Source organism: Ambystoma mexicanum, chromosome 4p (assembly GCF_040938575.1).
Source record: "Ambystoma mexicanum isolate Mex_15411 chromosome 4p, UKY_AmexF1_1, whole genome shotgun sequence".
Lineage (NCBI taxonomy): Eukaryota > Metazoa > Chordata > Amphibia > Caudata > Ambystomatidae > Ambystoma > Ambystoma mexicanum.
Genome location: NC_090927.1, coordinates 88,475,418 through 88,490,370, shown reverse-complemented (window position 1 = coordinate 88,490,370; position 14,953 = coordinate 88,475,418). Strand labels below are relative to the sequence as shown.

At 45.8% G+C, this 14,953-nt stretch overlaps 1 protein-coding gene across 4 annotated transcripts in view; it reads left to right on the top strand.

The window, feature by feature from the left end:
• The window catches only part of LOC138453020 (balbiani ring protein 3-like), a 140,312-nt gene that overhangs the window by 111,957 nt on the left and 13,402 nt on the right, over nt 1–14,953 (top strand). For all 4 annotated transcript variants that reach the window (XM_069605435.1, XM_069605434.1, XM_069605433.1 and 1 more), the window contains 2 exons: nt 896–1,045; nt 10,594–10,743. In XM_069605435.1, coding sequence (XP_069461536.1) covers nt 896–1,045; nt 10,594–10,743 — 300 coding nt within the window. The remainder of the gene's footprint in view (nt 1–895; nt 1,046–10,593; nt 10,744–14,953) is intronic.

The window sequence follows — 14,953 nt, the reverse complement described above, 5'->3', positions numbered from 1 at the left end:
CACATAGCACTGAAGACAAGGCACCACAGATTTCCTCTGGCCTCCTTTACTTTGCTTTTTACCCCTCTGAGTCATTTGTGTTAGGAAAGAATTTATCAAACAATGGGTCTCAATGGTGGGGTAAAAAAGTGGCAGTGATTCAGTTGCCAACACTTTGTGGCTGTTAATAGAATTACTGCCACTTTTGACTGCACCGCTGAATTCTGGGTTTGACCTTGAAGTGGAGGATTTACGTCCTGCAAGATGCTGGAGGTAAAACCTCCACTTTATGGCCAAAACCTGGCAGGTTTACCATGAAGAATTGCTACTCACTTGAAATCTTACATTAACTCCAAAAAATGGGGATTTACACTGCCACACCCCGGCTCGTAATCCTCTGGTAAGGCCCTGGACCAAATGGTGGTAACAGTAAACGGGCTTGGCAGTAATTCGGTAGATTTACAGGCCCTTTCCTGTTAAACTCGTAATGAGGCCCAGTGTGTGCTAAAGAGCCCCCAAGGGTACCTCTGCTCACAGTGGCAAGGTGAAGAGTGGGCGAATGCTAAGCAAAGTATGTATTATAATAAAGAACCTCCAGGGCTATTGCAAGCAGCGCAGTGGACAAGCCTCTGCTGGCAGTGGCACGGTGAAGAGTGGGCGAGTGCTAAGCAAAGTGCTTATTATTGTTTCGCTTTGCAGTTAATTCGGCATCGGTCTTTGTGAAAAACACTTTCAAATATCAAAACCGATTGACAGCAGGAGGTATAAACAAGCAATATGGGTCATTTCTGCATAAGCTTTTGGTAATGACATGTTGGCGTGTGTTGGGGTCTGCAATGAGTCAGGTCGTGTGCTCTCATGGTCCACATGATTGGTGCTACTCACTCAAGTGCTTTCTGCATTTTTCTTGCTACAGATCGTCCTGGGATCTGCCCATCCTATGATCCGAAACCGAAGATCTGTCCCGCCATCTACATGCCTTCCTGCAACCACGACTGGAACTGCGAGGAGAATCACAAGTGCTGCAACACTGGCTGCAGGCGGGAATGCGTCAAACCTCTAAAAGGTACATGAGGGGTAACAAAGCTGCAAGTCCTCGCTTCTGGGCGAAGAGCAGAGAGACTTTAGGAAATAACTTGGAGGCACAATACCAGGGAACATGTTTGGCTCCTGGAGAAGTGATTAGCAGGGCTTAGCTTGGTGTTCAGGGCGTAACTCTGCTGGTTCATGACAAAGCTTCTCATTGGTTCTGTTGCGAAGGGAAAGCCCCGCCCACGCACCCTGCGCAAGCGCTTTAAAGTAAGGCGAGATGCATTCAAGGCTCTGTGATGAGCCGGGAGGGGTGGGGAGAGTGTATGGGATGCCTTCCCGTCCCGCAGGACCCCATGTTAATATAACAATTACAGTTTATCCACATGGTGTGGCCAAAGGTGCAGGTGGCATCGCTATTCTACATAGATACTAATAATCCTAGGTAGACAAGAAGGCTTGCGCAGCAAATACAGCATTACGTGCACTAGGCCCAAATCCACAAGGCCACATAAATCTCCAGTCGTGCCCGAGCTCCCATGAGAACAGTTCGCACCCCTCCCGCCACACTGTTTATTCATTGTTCTTGAAAGTGTTGCAAAGACGTGTTTTTCACCCAAGGGGAATGTGCTCTAGTAGGCCGTGATCAGAGACCGACGCCTAGTGTGCATGTTATCTCACATTGGCCAAAGCACGACCCAGCCATTCGCGAGTGACCGCGAGTTATAGCCCATATAACGGACTGAACATTAAAATCTCAGAATTCCATGTCACCAAGTGCCCTTTGACCACCAACCCCAAAGTAACAAGTCCTGAAATGTTCAAAGAGGATGGACAGGGCCCATCGCTGAGCGACAGTCATGTGATTTGTATTGCGAGGTGCTGGGAGGGATCCATTATAGTTCAAAACGAGGGCAGAGACCTTGGAGCCGGATGGCGCAGAAGGAGTGAGTGAAATGTGTACGGGAAGGTTGGAGAGCCCTGGCATCTCCTGTGTGCCCGTCTTAAGGTCTGCAAAGTTCACAGAATGAGTGATAAACAAGCTGTATAGTAGGAGTAGAACTCATTTGTGAGAAGATGAGCCCCGCAGCGCCCACCTGATGGAATACAGACGGACTGGGCTGGGACCAATACACTGCGATCCCATATGGATAAAAGCAGCACCTGTATCGGGTTACTGTATGTATTGCGTCACTTATGGTGATGTTCCACTTCATACGTTACTGCATGTACCTCTCTTTGGCAGAACGTTCATGGCAGCAGAGTTCTTTGCTGTTGCTCTCATCTGCACATGAGATTATACTTGTTATCCTTACACTATCGACGTGGGCCTTTTTTCCCTAGCGGGTTGTGTAATCTCTGGCGTGCAGGGGCTTGCGCTCAGTTCTAATCCTGCCTCCAATGAGACTCAGGTTTATCGACCTGATCTTTATTCAATTTAAAAGTTAATAAAACTAAGTTCAATTTGAAATATTGGGCATTGTTACAAGTTTGGCTGTGCAGTAAAAAGTTTGTGGTAAAGTTGATAGCGCTACATTTTGCCATTAAAGGATTTGCAGCCACATTAACGCAAGTGGCAAATTTCGCTGCAGTTAACTCATGCACTTTACCTCCAAAAAAAGAGTAATTACCACAGGCAGAGCGACCATCAATGGCCATTCCGCTAGAATCGCTGATTACAAGTTGCGGTAATGATAATCGAGTTTGGAGGCATCTCCTCGGTAAGGCAGGAGGGCCATAGTCTCTCTTTTTCCCAGTACACTTTCATAGAACTGGGTGTTTGGGTTTCTTTGGATTCAGTTGAGAGGCAATCACATTTCTTTGCAAAGTTAAAACATGGGTACAATGGCCTCCTTAGGAGTATGTCAGTAATTCTGGAATTACAGCCAAGCCTGTTTATTGTTACCGCCAGTCATTTACCGCAGGATTATGAGTGGCAGCAGTTTTAGTCCCCATTTTATAGAAGTCCATGGGAATTGTGCATGATTTACCTCATGCGGTAATACTGCTGCTGTACATTTTGGGCCTTGAAGCAGTGGATTTACCTCCAGCATTTTGCTGGTGGTAAATCTTCTGCTGCAAGGCCAAACTTAGACTTAGTAGCGTTAATTCCATTACTGCCAAAAAAAAGTGGCTGTGACTTTTACTGCACCACCAAAGTCGTAATGAGGCCCGCTGTATTAGGGGGACATAATCGCAAACACGCACTGACAATGCCAATAGTTTGTGCTTTTGTGCAGGCATGGGAAAGGCACTTGCAAGGCACAGCTGTAGTGGTATTAACTGGATGTCGATGGTTGCAGGTGCAGAATGGTGCGAGTACCTGGGCATCTAATAGCAGTGCCTGGCAAATGGCCAATACTTATACACAGCCAAAATTGTTGGCTTTCCTAATGCTTGTTTTTTGCAAGACTTCAGTCAAGGACATGCATAGTTCTTATAAATCGAGTGGCTGATGGCAGACCTGGTTAAGACCTGTTTATTACACGAGTTGCACAATTGCAGGCCCAATTAAGTCATTAAACTCTCAGAACATTGCTTTGAAAAACACTGCCAGGCAATTCCAGTGCAAGGTTTGATGGTAAGGCTTGTTAAAGCGAGCCCAAAGAGTTGGTATGAGGAGGGTTTTTGTGTGGGGAGGGGCAGGAACTGGGTGGTAATGGCTATAGGGATTATCATGGCCATGGGCTAGCCAAACAATGCCCTAGGCTGTGTCCCTCCTCGCAGGGTCAGGTCCATGCGCACATGTAGGCCTGCATCAGATCCATGCGCACACGCAGACCTGTGTCCCATCCACGCGCACACGCAGGCCGCGCCATATCCACGCACACATGCAGACCTGCGTCCGATCTACGTGCACACACAGACCTGTGTCCGATCCATGTGCACACTCAGGCCTGCGCCAGATCCACGTGCACACGCAGACCTGCGTCTGATCCACCCGCACACGCAGGCTTGCGTCAGATCCACGCGCACACGCAGGCCTGTGCCAGATGCACACCAGCCTGCGTCTGATCCATGCGCACACGCAGACCTGTGTCCGATCCATGCGCACACGCAGGCCTGCGTCAGACCCACAGGCAGGCCGGCGTCAGATCCACACGCAGGCCTGCGTCAGTTCCACGCGCACACACAGGCCAGCGCCAGATCCACACACACACACGCAGGCCTGTGTCAGGTCCACACGCAGGACTGCGTCAGATCCACACGCACACGCAGGCCTGCGTCAGATCCACACGCAGACCTGCATCCGATCCACGCGCACATGCAGGCCTGCGCTTGGCCCTGGCACTCTGTGAGAGGGCACTGAGTACACTGCGCAGTGGGTGGGTCCCCACAGTGGCTGAGCCGCAGGGATCTGGGGACGTGTGTGTCCCCAGGAGGTGTTTCCATTTGGGAGAAAGCACAATGCTAAGTGCTGCAAGTGACATTTGCGGTCTGTTTGGTTGCCAGTGAAAATGTCTTGTTTCCCCAGGGTCCTGCTGCAGCTACTGACTTTCACTGAGCATGGAGGGTCTCCTTTATGCCACTGCTGCAGGGAATTGTGGATCTTGCAGTCCCCGGCAATAGCTGTTCTTGGCTGGGCATAATACCCTCTGTTAGCTTGGGTGGATAGCCCACAAGTTAAACTCTCACCTTGATTGCAAGTTCCAATCCCACATCAAAGCCGACTAACCCCTTCATTTGTATGACGTCATCGACATACTCAATACCTTTTAATTGTGTAATTATAACTCCTACCATTGCAGTGCTTTGAAGGGAGAGGAATACAGCATGAAGCTCTAATGTAGAACACACATTCTTAAGATCTATGACAACTGCTCCCACATGTTACAATTGATCAATTTGAAGATATTCCGTTTATCGACATCATATAGATGAAGGGCTGAGTCGGCCTTGCAGAAGGATTTGAACTTGCAAATGAGTTGAGCCATTAACCTGGGCTCTGTGGCAACTGATCACAGTGGGCATTTCATCACAATTTACTGCAGCTTTTTATTGGAAGATCAGCTTGCATATGCCACGTTCTATCACCATGTCCTTACTCCTCAGCCACCTTGCTCCCTATTTTACCACTCCCGTCCCTATAACTGCCCCCAAAACACTGCATACAAGTCAATACAATGTCCACTTGCCATGTCAGAGTAAACCACAGTGGTGAGTTGTGGACCGCGCCAACCTCTGGTATCGATGGCCGCAAGTAGCGCTGTTCTCCTTGCCCGGCGTATCACATTCTGACCAGCTTGCGCTGAACAGGGGCGCCCCACTTTAGGGTCCTGTGGGTATTACAATAGGGCTTGGTGCTGCAGGTAAAAGTGTGGTAGCGCACAGCCTGTGGTGCGGGACAGTTCTCCAGTCGCGCTCGCCTCATCTCCATATGTGTTGTATGTGTTGTTTGCATTTGCATTGTAGTGACACCTATGGTTAATGCCTGCAGCGTGTTCATTGGCTGACCATTTGCATTGTAGTGGTACCTATGATTAATGCCTGCAGTGTGTTCATTGGCTGACCATTTGCATTGTAGTGGTACCTATGATTAATGCCTGCAGCGTGTTCATTGGCTGACCATTTGCATTGTAGTGGTACCTATAATTAATGCCTGCAGCGTGTTCATTGGCTGACCATTTGCATTGTAGTGACATCTATGATTAATGCCTGCAGTGTGTTCATTGGTCAACCTTTACAATTGTAGTGACACCTATGAGTAATGCCTACAGCGTGTTCATTGGTTGACCCTTAACATTGTAGTGACACCTATGGTTAATGCCTGCAGCGTGTTCATTGGCTGACCATTTGCATTGTAGTGGTACCTATGATTAATGCCTGCAGTGTGTTCATTGGTTGACCATTTGCATTGTAGTGACATCTATGATTAATGCATGCAGTGTGTTCATTGGTCAACCTTTACCATTGTAGTGACACCTATGAGTAATGCCTACAGCGTGTTCATTGGTTGACCCTTAACATTGTAGTGACACCTATTGTTAATACCTGCAGCGTGTTCATTGGCTGACCATTTGCATTGTAGTGGTACCTATGATTAATGCCTGCAGTGTGTTCATTGGCTGACCATTTGCATTGTAGTGACATCTATGATTACTGCCTGCAGTGTGTTCATTGGTCAATCTTTACCATTGTAGTGACACCTATGAGTAATGCCTACAGCGTGTTCATTGGTTGACCCTTAACATTGTAGTGACACCTATGGTTAATGCCTGCAGCGTGTTCATTGGCTGACCATTTGCATTGTAGTGACATCTATGATTAATGCATGCAGTGTGTTCATTGGTCAACCCCTAACCTAGTAGTGACACCTATGATTAATGCCTGTAGTGTGTTCATTGGTTGGTCATTAGTATTGTAGTGACACCTATGATTAATGCCTGCAGTGTGTTCATTGGTTGGCCATTAGTATTGTAGTGACACCTATGAGTAATGCCTACAGCGTGTTCATTGGCTGACCCTTAACATTGTAGTGACACCTATGGTTAATGCCTGCAGCGTATTCATTGGCTGACCATTTGCATTGTAGTGGTACCTATGATTAATGCCTGTAGCGTGTTCATTGGCTGACCATTTGCATTGTAGTGGTACCTATGATTAATGCCTGCAGCGTGTTCATTGGCTGACCATTTGCATTGTATTGACATCTATGATTAATGCCTGCAGTGTGTTCATTGGTCAACCTTTACCATTGTAGTGACACCTATGAGTAATGCCTACAGCGTGTTCATTGGTTGACCCTTAACATTGTAGTGACACCTATGGTTAATGCCTGCAGCGTGTTCATTGGCTGACCATTTGCATTGTAGTGACATCTATGATTAATGCCTGCAGTGTGTTCATTTGTTGACCATTTGCATTGTAGTGACATCTATGATTAATGCCTGCAGTGTGTTCATTGGTCAACCCTTACCATAGTAGTGACACCTATAATTAATGCCTGCAGTGTGTTCATTGGTTGGTCATTAGTATTGTAGTGACACCTATGATTAATGCCTGCAGTGTGTTCATTTGTTGACCATTTGCATTGTAGTGACATATACGATTAATGCATGCAGTGTGTTCATTGGTCAACCCTTACCATAGTAGTGACACCTATGATTAATGCCTGCAGCGTGTTCATTTGTTGACCATTTGCATTGTAGTGACATCTATGATTAATGCATGCAGTGTGTTCATTGGTCAACCCTTACCATAGTAGTGACACCTATGATTAATGCCTGCAGTGTGTTCATTGGTTGGTCATTAGTATTGTAGTGACACCTATGATTAATGCCTGCAGTGTGTTCATTGGTTGGTCATTAGTATTGTAGTGACACCTATGATTAATGCCTGCAGTGTGTTCATTGGTTGGCCGTTAGTATTGTAGTGACACCTATGGTTAATGCCTGCAGTGTGTTCATTGGTTGACCTTTAGCATTGTAGTGACACCTATGGTTAATGCCTGCAGTGTGTTCATTGGTTGACCTTTAGCATTGTAGTGACACCTATGAGTAATGCCTACAGCGTGTTCATTGGCTGACCATTTGCATTGTAGTGGTACCTATGATTAATGCCTGCAGAGTGTTCATTGGTTGACCCTTAACATTGTAGTGACACCTATGGTTAATGCCTGCAGCGTGTTCATTGGCTGACCATTTGCATTGAAGTGGTACCTATGATTAATGCCTGCAGCGTGTTCATTGGCTGACCATTTGCATTGTAGTGGTACCTATGATTAATGCCTGCAGCGTGTTCATTGTCTGACGATTTGCATTGTAGTGACATCTATGATTAATGCCTGCAGTGTGTTCATTGGTGAACCTTTACCATTGTAGTGACACCTATGATTAATGCCTGCAGTGTGTTCATTGGTTGGTCATTAGTATTGTAGTGACACCTATGATTAATGCCTGCAGTGTGTTCATTGGTTGGCCATTAGTATTGTAGTGACACCTATGGTTAATGCCTGCAGTGTGTTCATTGGTTGACCTTTAGCATTGTAGTGACACCTATGGTTAATGCCTGCAGCGTGTTCATTGGCTGACCTTTAGCATTGTAGTGACACCTATGGTTAATGCCTGCAGCGTGTTCATTGGCTGACCATTTGCATTGTAGTGGTACCTATGATTAATGCCTGCAGCGTGTTCATTGGCTGACCATTTGCATTGTTGTGGTACCTATGATTAATGCCTGCAGCGTGTTCATTGGCTGACCATTTGCATTGTAGTGACATCTATGAGTAATGCCTACAGCGTGTTCATTGGTTGACCCTTAACATTGTAGTGACACCTATGGTTAATGCCTGCAGCGTGTTCATTTGTTGACCATTTGCATTGTAGTGGTACCTATGATTAATGCCTACAGCGTGTTCATTTGTTGACCATTTGCATTGTAGTGACATCTATGATTAATGCATGCAGTGTGTTCATTGGTCAACCCTTACCATAGTAGTGACACCTATGATTAATGCCTGCAGTGTGTTCATTGGTTGGTCATTAGTATTGTAGTGACACCTATGATTAATGCCTGCAGTGTGTTCATTGGTTGGACATTAGTATTGTAGTGACACCTATGAGTAATGCCTACAGCGTGTTCATTGGTTGACCCTTAACATTGTAGTGACACCTATGTTTAATGCCTGCAGCGTGTTCCTTGGCTGACCATTTGCATTGTAGTGGTACCTATGATTAATGCCTGTAGCGTGTTCATTGGCTGACCATTTGCACTGTAATGGTACCTATGATTAATGCCTGCAGCGTGTTCATTGGCTTACCATTTGCATTGTAGTGACATCTATGATTAATGCCTGCAGTGTGTTCATTGGTCAACCTTTACCATTGTAGTGACACCTATGAGTAATGCCTACAGCGTGTTCATTGGTTGACCCTTAACATTGTAGTGACACCTATGGTTAATGCCTGCAGCGTGTACATTGGCTGACCATTTGCATTGTAGTGGTACCTATGATTAATGCCTGCAGTGTGTTCATTGGCTGACCATTTGCATTGTAGTGACATCTATGATTAATGCCTGCAGTGTTTTCATTGGTCAACCTTTACCATTGTAGTGACACCTATGAGTAATGCCTACAGCGTGTTCATTGGTTGACCCTTAACATTGTAGTGACACCTATGGTTAATGCCTGCAGCGTGTTCATTGGCTGACCATTTGCATTGTAGTGGTACTTATGATTAATGCCTGCAGCGTGTTCATTTGTTGACCATTTGCATTGTAGTGACATCTATGATATAGCATGCAGTGTGTTCCTTGGTCAACCCTTACCATAGTAGTGACACCTATGATTAATGCCTGCAGTGTGTTCATTGGTATGTCATTAGTATTGTAGTGACACCTACGATTAATGCCTGCAGTGTGTTCATTGGTTGGTCATTAGTATTGTAGTGACACCTACGGTTAATGCCTGCAGTGTGTTCATTGGTTGGCCATTAGTATTGTAGTGACACCTACGGTTAATGCCTGCAGTGTGTTCATTGGTTGACCTTTAGCATTGTAGTGACACCTATGGTTAATGCCTGCAGTGTGTTCATTGGTTGACCTTTAGCATTGTAGTGACACCTACGGTTAATGCCTGCAGCGTGTTCATTGGCTGACCATTTGCATTGTAGTGACACCTACGATTAATGCCTGCAGCGTGTTCATTGGCTGACCATTTGCATTGTAGTGACACTTATGATTAATGCCTGCAGCGTGTTCTTTGGTTGGCCATTAGTATTGTAGTTACACCTACGATTAATGCCTGCAGCGTGTTCATTGGTTGACCATTTGCATTGTAGTGACACCTACGATTAATGCCTGCAGCGTGTTCATTGGTTGACCATTTGCATTGTAGTGACACCTACGATTAATGCCTGCAGCGTGTTCATTGGTTGACCATTTGCATTGTAGTGACACCTATGATTAATGCCTGCAGCGTGTTCATTGGTTGACCATTTGCATTGTAGTGACACCTATGTTTAATGCCTGCAGCGTGTTCATTGGCTGACCATTTGCATTGTTTTGGCACCTATGATTAATGCCTGCAGCGTGTTCATTGGTTGACCATTTGCATTGTAGTGACACCTATGATTAATGCCTGCAGCGTGTTCATTGGTTGGTCATTAGTATTGTAGTGACACCTACGATTAATGCCTGCAGCGTGTTCTTTGGTTGGTCATTAGTATTGTAGTGACACCTACGATTAATGCCTGCAGTGTGTTCATTGGTTGGCCATTAGTATTGTAGTGACACCTACGGTTAATGTCTGCAGTGTGTTCATTGGTTGACCTTTAGCATTGTAGTGACACCTACGGTTAATGCCTGCAGCGTGTTCATTGGCTGACTATTTGCATTGTAGTGACACCTACGATTAATGCCTGCAGCGTGTTCATTGGCTGACCATTTGCATTGTAGTGACACCTATAATTAATGCCTGCAGCGTGTTCATTGGTTGACCATTTGCATTGTAGTGACACCTATGATTAATGCCTGCAGCGGTTAACCAATACGTTGAATTTAAACTCCTCCTGTGTTTTCAATGATGGTCTACACGGTTTTAGTAAAAGTGTTGTTTAATATTTTCTTTCTTTTTCTCAATTTCAGTCAAAATGGGGGAGTGCCCCAAAATACCAAGCGATCATAAACCACAGGAAACCTGCAATAAATGTAACACAGACAAAGACTGCCCAGGAAAGTACAGATGCTGCCCAGGGGCACATGGGCTCGATTGCCTAAAGCCATCCAGCAACCCTGGTAAGAAGCTTCATGATTAATGCACACAGACACTGACCCTATCACACATCCACACCCGAGGCTGGAGGAATGCACCGGGCGGCAGAGACGTGTCTGTAAAGGGTTGCTGCACTACAGGTGTCATTGCCACATGGCACTGTGAGTCCCCACAATGTCTCTAGATTTAGGCTACTTTCAGTTCCTCCTTTCGTGTTTGCTCTTTGATGCTGACGCCTTTTTACAGCATGCAGCCATTAAACGCGACCACCGGTCATGAGCAGCACTTGGACATTAGCAGAGACCGTATGCAGCCTCTAGGGCTATTATTGGCTCAAGGAGATGTGGTCTAGTGGCTCCCCTGTAACTTGGAGACCTGGGTTCAAATCCTCAACTCACAGTACTGTGCTGCCGATAAAAGACCCCAGCCTCAACGTGGCTACTGTAAGGGAGGCATGGTATCACAAGTAAGACACTGACACAAAAGTTACAAGTTTCAAAACCTTTATTGGATTCTTGGGGTTTGGAAAAACTCCTACCTTGCCCTATAACTTTTTAGGCAAAGTTTGTATGCAGTACCCTTTGGGACCACTACACACAACTAGGACTACAGGTGTAAGCAAACCAACCTTTGGTATAAGGCTATACCACAGTTTTGGTAGCGTTGCTGAGCAGCCAGGCTTATCCCAAGAGGGGAATGTGAGCTGTAATGATGTTACACAGAGGTCTATAATTGCAAGTATTCAAACAAACTCTAACACTCATGGCTACTTGGTAAAACACTTATTAATTTATTTCACAGTCAGTTATAAAATAGTCACTAGAAGGAGGCAATCTGTATCTCACAAAAATATACTTCAGTAATTCACACTGTCAGTTTCTGAGGCATTTAAACTACTTTGAAGGAGGAGCAAAATGGCATTCAGAGTATTTGAAGTAGGAGCAAAAAGGCATAGGTTAATAAAAAGATTACAGTTACTCTTAAACAGTGCAAATAGTTTGAGTTCATCAGAGGAGCTGATTCAATGCAATAGGTTAGGTCAAAGTCAATGGGCTAAAGTCTTGTATAGGATAAAGCAGTTCTTGTAGTTAAACAGAAAAGTCTTTGCCAAAGTTCTCAGAAGTAGTTCGTAAAAGAAAGATTTATATGTTGGGTCACAAGCTGACTAGGCCTGCAAGTTGCCAAAGTTTCAAGCAGTTTCACAGTGAGATGTGAATTCTCTCGGTCGGGTTTTCACAGTACCCTACAATGAAGAAAAGATGCAGCTGAAGACATCTGTTCCTGGCAGTTCCTGCAGATCTCGCTGTTCCTGTGCCTCAGTCGTGGGGACAAGAGAGAGGACATCGGGGGACTCCTGCACTGCACTGGGACTGGTCAAAAAGCTGACAAATGGAAAATCTTCAATTCTGGTAGCTGTAGTCAAGCACACAAACTGGTCTCCCTCTCCCTGGTTATACGCTTTCCTGCAGCACTCTGACGAAAATACAACCAGCTCCGAGAATGGTATTCATGTGTCTTAGTGTTGAGTATATTGAGTCCCACCAACTCAAAGGGAGAAGTCTTCCTTGCAGGGCTTCTCTGTCGAGATGAACTTGGCGATTCGAACCTGCAGCAGGGCTTCACCAGGCAAACCAATGGTCCAGGAGTTGCAGCAGTCCTCTTTCAGCTCGTCTTCTGTTCTTTTGTTCCAGTGGTCGACTCTGCCTTCCAAGCCAAGAGACTCCCCTTTTATTCAGTTGTCTCCCATTCATTCCAGCCTAGCTGTCACTCGCCGAGCAGGGTGGCTGTCCTTGCCGGACAGTCAGCCAGCTACGCCAGAGTGCATTTGGGTCTCCTAGGAGACTAAGCACAGGGAGTTTCGGGCACCTCCCTCATTTCCTGCCCACCTCAGACACTCGAGAGCCAGAGGTGGTCTTCAGTCCTGAAACCCGCCAAAGGCGTAGGAACAAAGGGACCAAACCTGGTTTGGCACGCAGAGACAAACTCTAGAAGGACGTTTCTAAAACGAAACAGCAAAAAAAGAAGACCGTGACCTGTTTTTACAGAGGGGGCTCAGCCGCCATCTTGGAAAACATGTCTCCCGTATTTTAACGCTACCGTTGTTCGCGATCGGGAAAAATCATAGTTTGTTGTAAAACCACTGCCACCAGCCATGTCAAGAGGAAAGGGTAGCATGTGACTCCTACATGAGTTTCTAGACACAGGGGATACTAAGTTACCCCTCCAGCACGCTGTTGTAAGATAGGGTGTGCTGGTTCTAGGAATTTAAAAAGACTAGTAAAGTTAGTTTCACTTTAGTTTCTTTGGGAAACAGTAGTTTATCCCAGAGAAGGTATTTAAACATTGGGACAGCCTAAAAGGCTTCTCTGTGTCACTGCACTGAGGGTGCTATGAGACACAAATGAAAAGGTGATACCTGGGGAGTTGTCTAAAACTCCATAATCAAAGAAAACAAGAGTAAAAAACATCAAAACACACGAGAGAGTGGGAAAAAAAGGCTCACACTCTCGCCAGGTAAAACATTCAAGTCCTCAAAATCCAGCAAAGTTGCTGGGGGTCTCTAAGGTAAGGGGATAAGCACATTTATGAGAATTCTTCCTAACATAACTATGATGGGACTAGTCTCTACCATCAAATAATAAAGAAAACACAGTCCTAGTCAGTCTATGCCATCAGGATGACACACTCTGGCTCAGGTTATCAAAGAAAAGGCATTTCAAAACATGGGTCGAGTCCCGCTTCGCCTTACACGTTAAAGTAACTTATTCCAGATTTCCAAAAGTTCTTCATAGTTCAACAAAAGTTCACATAGGTTTCCCTCTGTCAGGCTGGGACCTCTCAAGAAATCAATAGTTCACGTAGGCATCCCCCCAGTCATACTCAGACCTTTCGATCAAAAAATACCTGATTCAATGTAGCTCTCTCTCAGCCGGGCTCGGACCTTGCAATTACAGCACTTGTAGGGCTTCCCTTCCCCAAGCATCATTCACATTCGTTAGGGGTTCCTTTCCCCTAACATATTTCATGTTTCCGGTCTCCCTCAGCCGGACTCGGACCTTTCACTGATGTCGAAAACGTTCGAATGTATTAGGCTTTTACCATAGACCTCTGCAGGACCACTTCGACTTTCACTTCAGCTTTCTCTTAATGATAATTGCTGCAATGTCTCTTGGTATTGGTATACCTTAATCAGAAAAGTTAAAAGGAATCTTGCTCGTCAAGCAATCACCTTTTAACTTCCCCTTTGGTCAGGGTTAATCTTGAGCATTGCACATTTCAGAGTTCGTTCATTTTGCTGCTTTATAACAAGACATCAACCATTTCGTGGAGACTTTCAAGTGTGCTATTTCCTTTCGCTGGACTGCTCTGCTACTCTGTATCATGGGCTTCACAGTTATCTGTAACTTACAAGTTTCACTGGTTTGCTTTCTTTCACGTATCATCAGCACGTGCACAACCTCCAATCGTGTGATACACTGTTATGGCTTCAGTTTTTTCTTGACCCAAACTGGCCTGTTACTTCTTTCACTAACTCACCGGTTGTGTGCATTTCTTTCTTGTCTTTGCATCTTTGATTCACGAATCAAGGTTGATACCACAGGCTTGGCCTCACCTCCCCAACTCTGTTGTTCACCCGGGCGGGTTGCACGCATCCTTGAAACACAATGCAGGCTTCTTCTTATCTGGGATTTGGCTTTCTCTGCGTCTTCTTCAGGGTTTCCTGGAGGCAACAACCTCCTGCAGGGAACTTCAGGGTTTTCCTACCCTTCACTCTGGTCCCTCGATTGGGCGTCCTGCTCCAGTGGGTTCGCCTTCGCCCCGGAAGATTTGCTCTTTCTCGTGTCTCACCTTGCTCAAAGTGTGTCTCTATGTTCTGCCTTTTATCCGTGTGGGGGGAGCTAATGGGTATCAGATGATTGTGATTAAAATAGGATGGGGTATGGGCACGGGAAAGGGGGGATACTGCGTCTCACCATCGGTTGCTTCACCCTCCCACCCCCTGGAGATCCCCCAACAAGGTGATCCACCCACAGGTCCACCCCCAGGGTCTGGATCCAAAGGCGATGGCTGTGCCCTGGCCACCTGAGAGAGAGTTCCCCAGGCACCCTTTTGTTTCTCACACTACCCACAGCCTGTACAGCGTTCCCCTGCTCTTGAGCTAGGTCTGTGCTTTATACAGTACATTAAATAAACAATAAACAACATATATGAAATTATCCACATTTGGACATG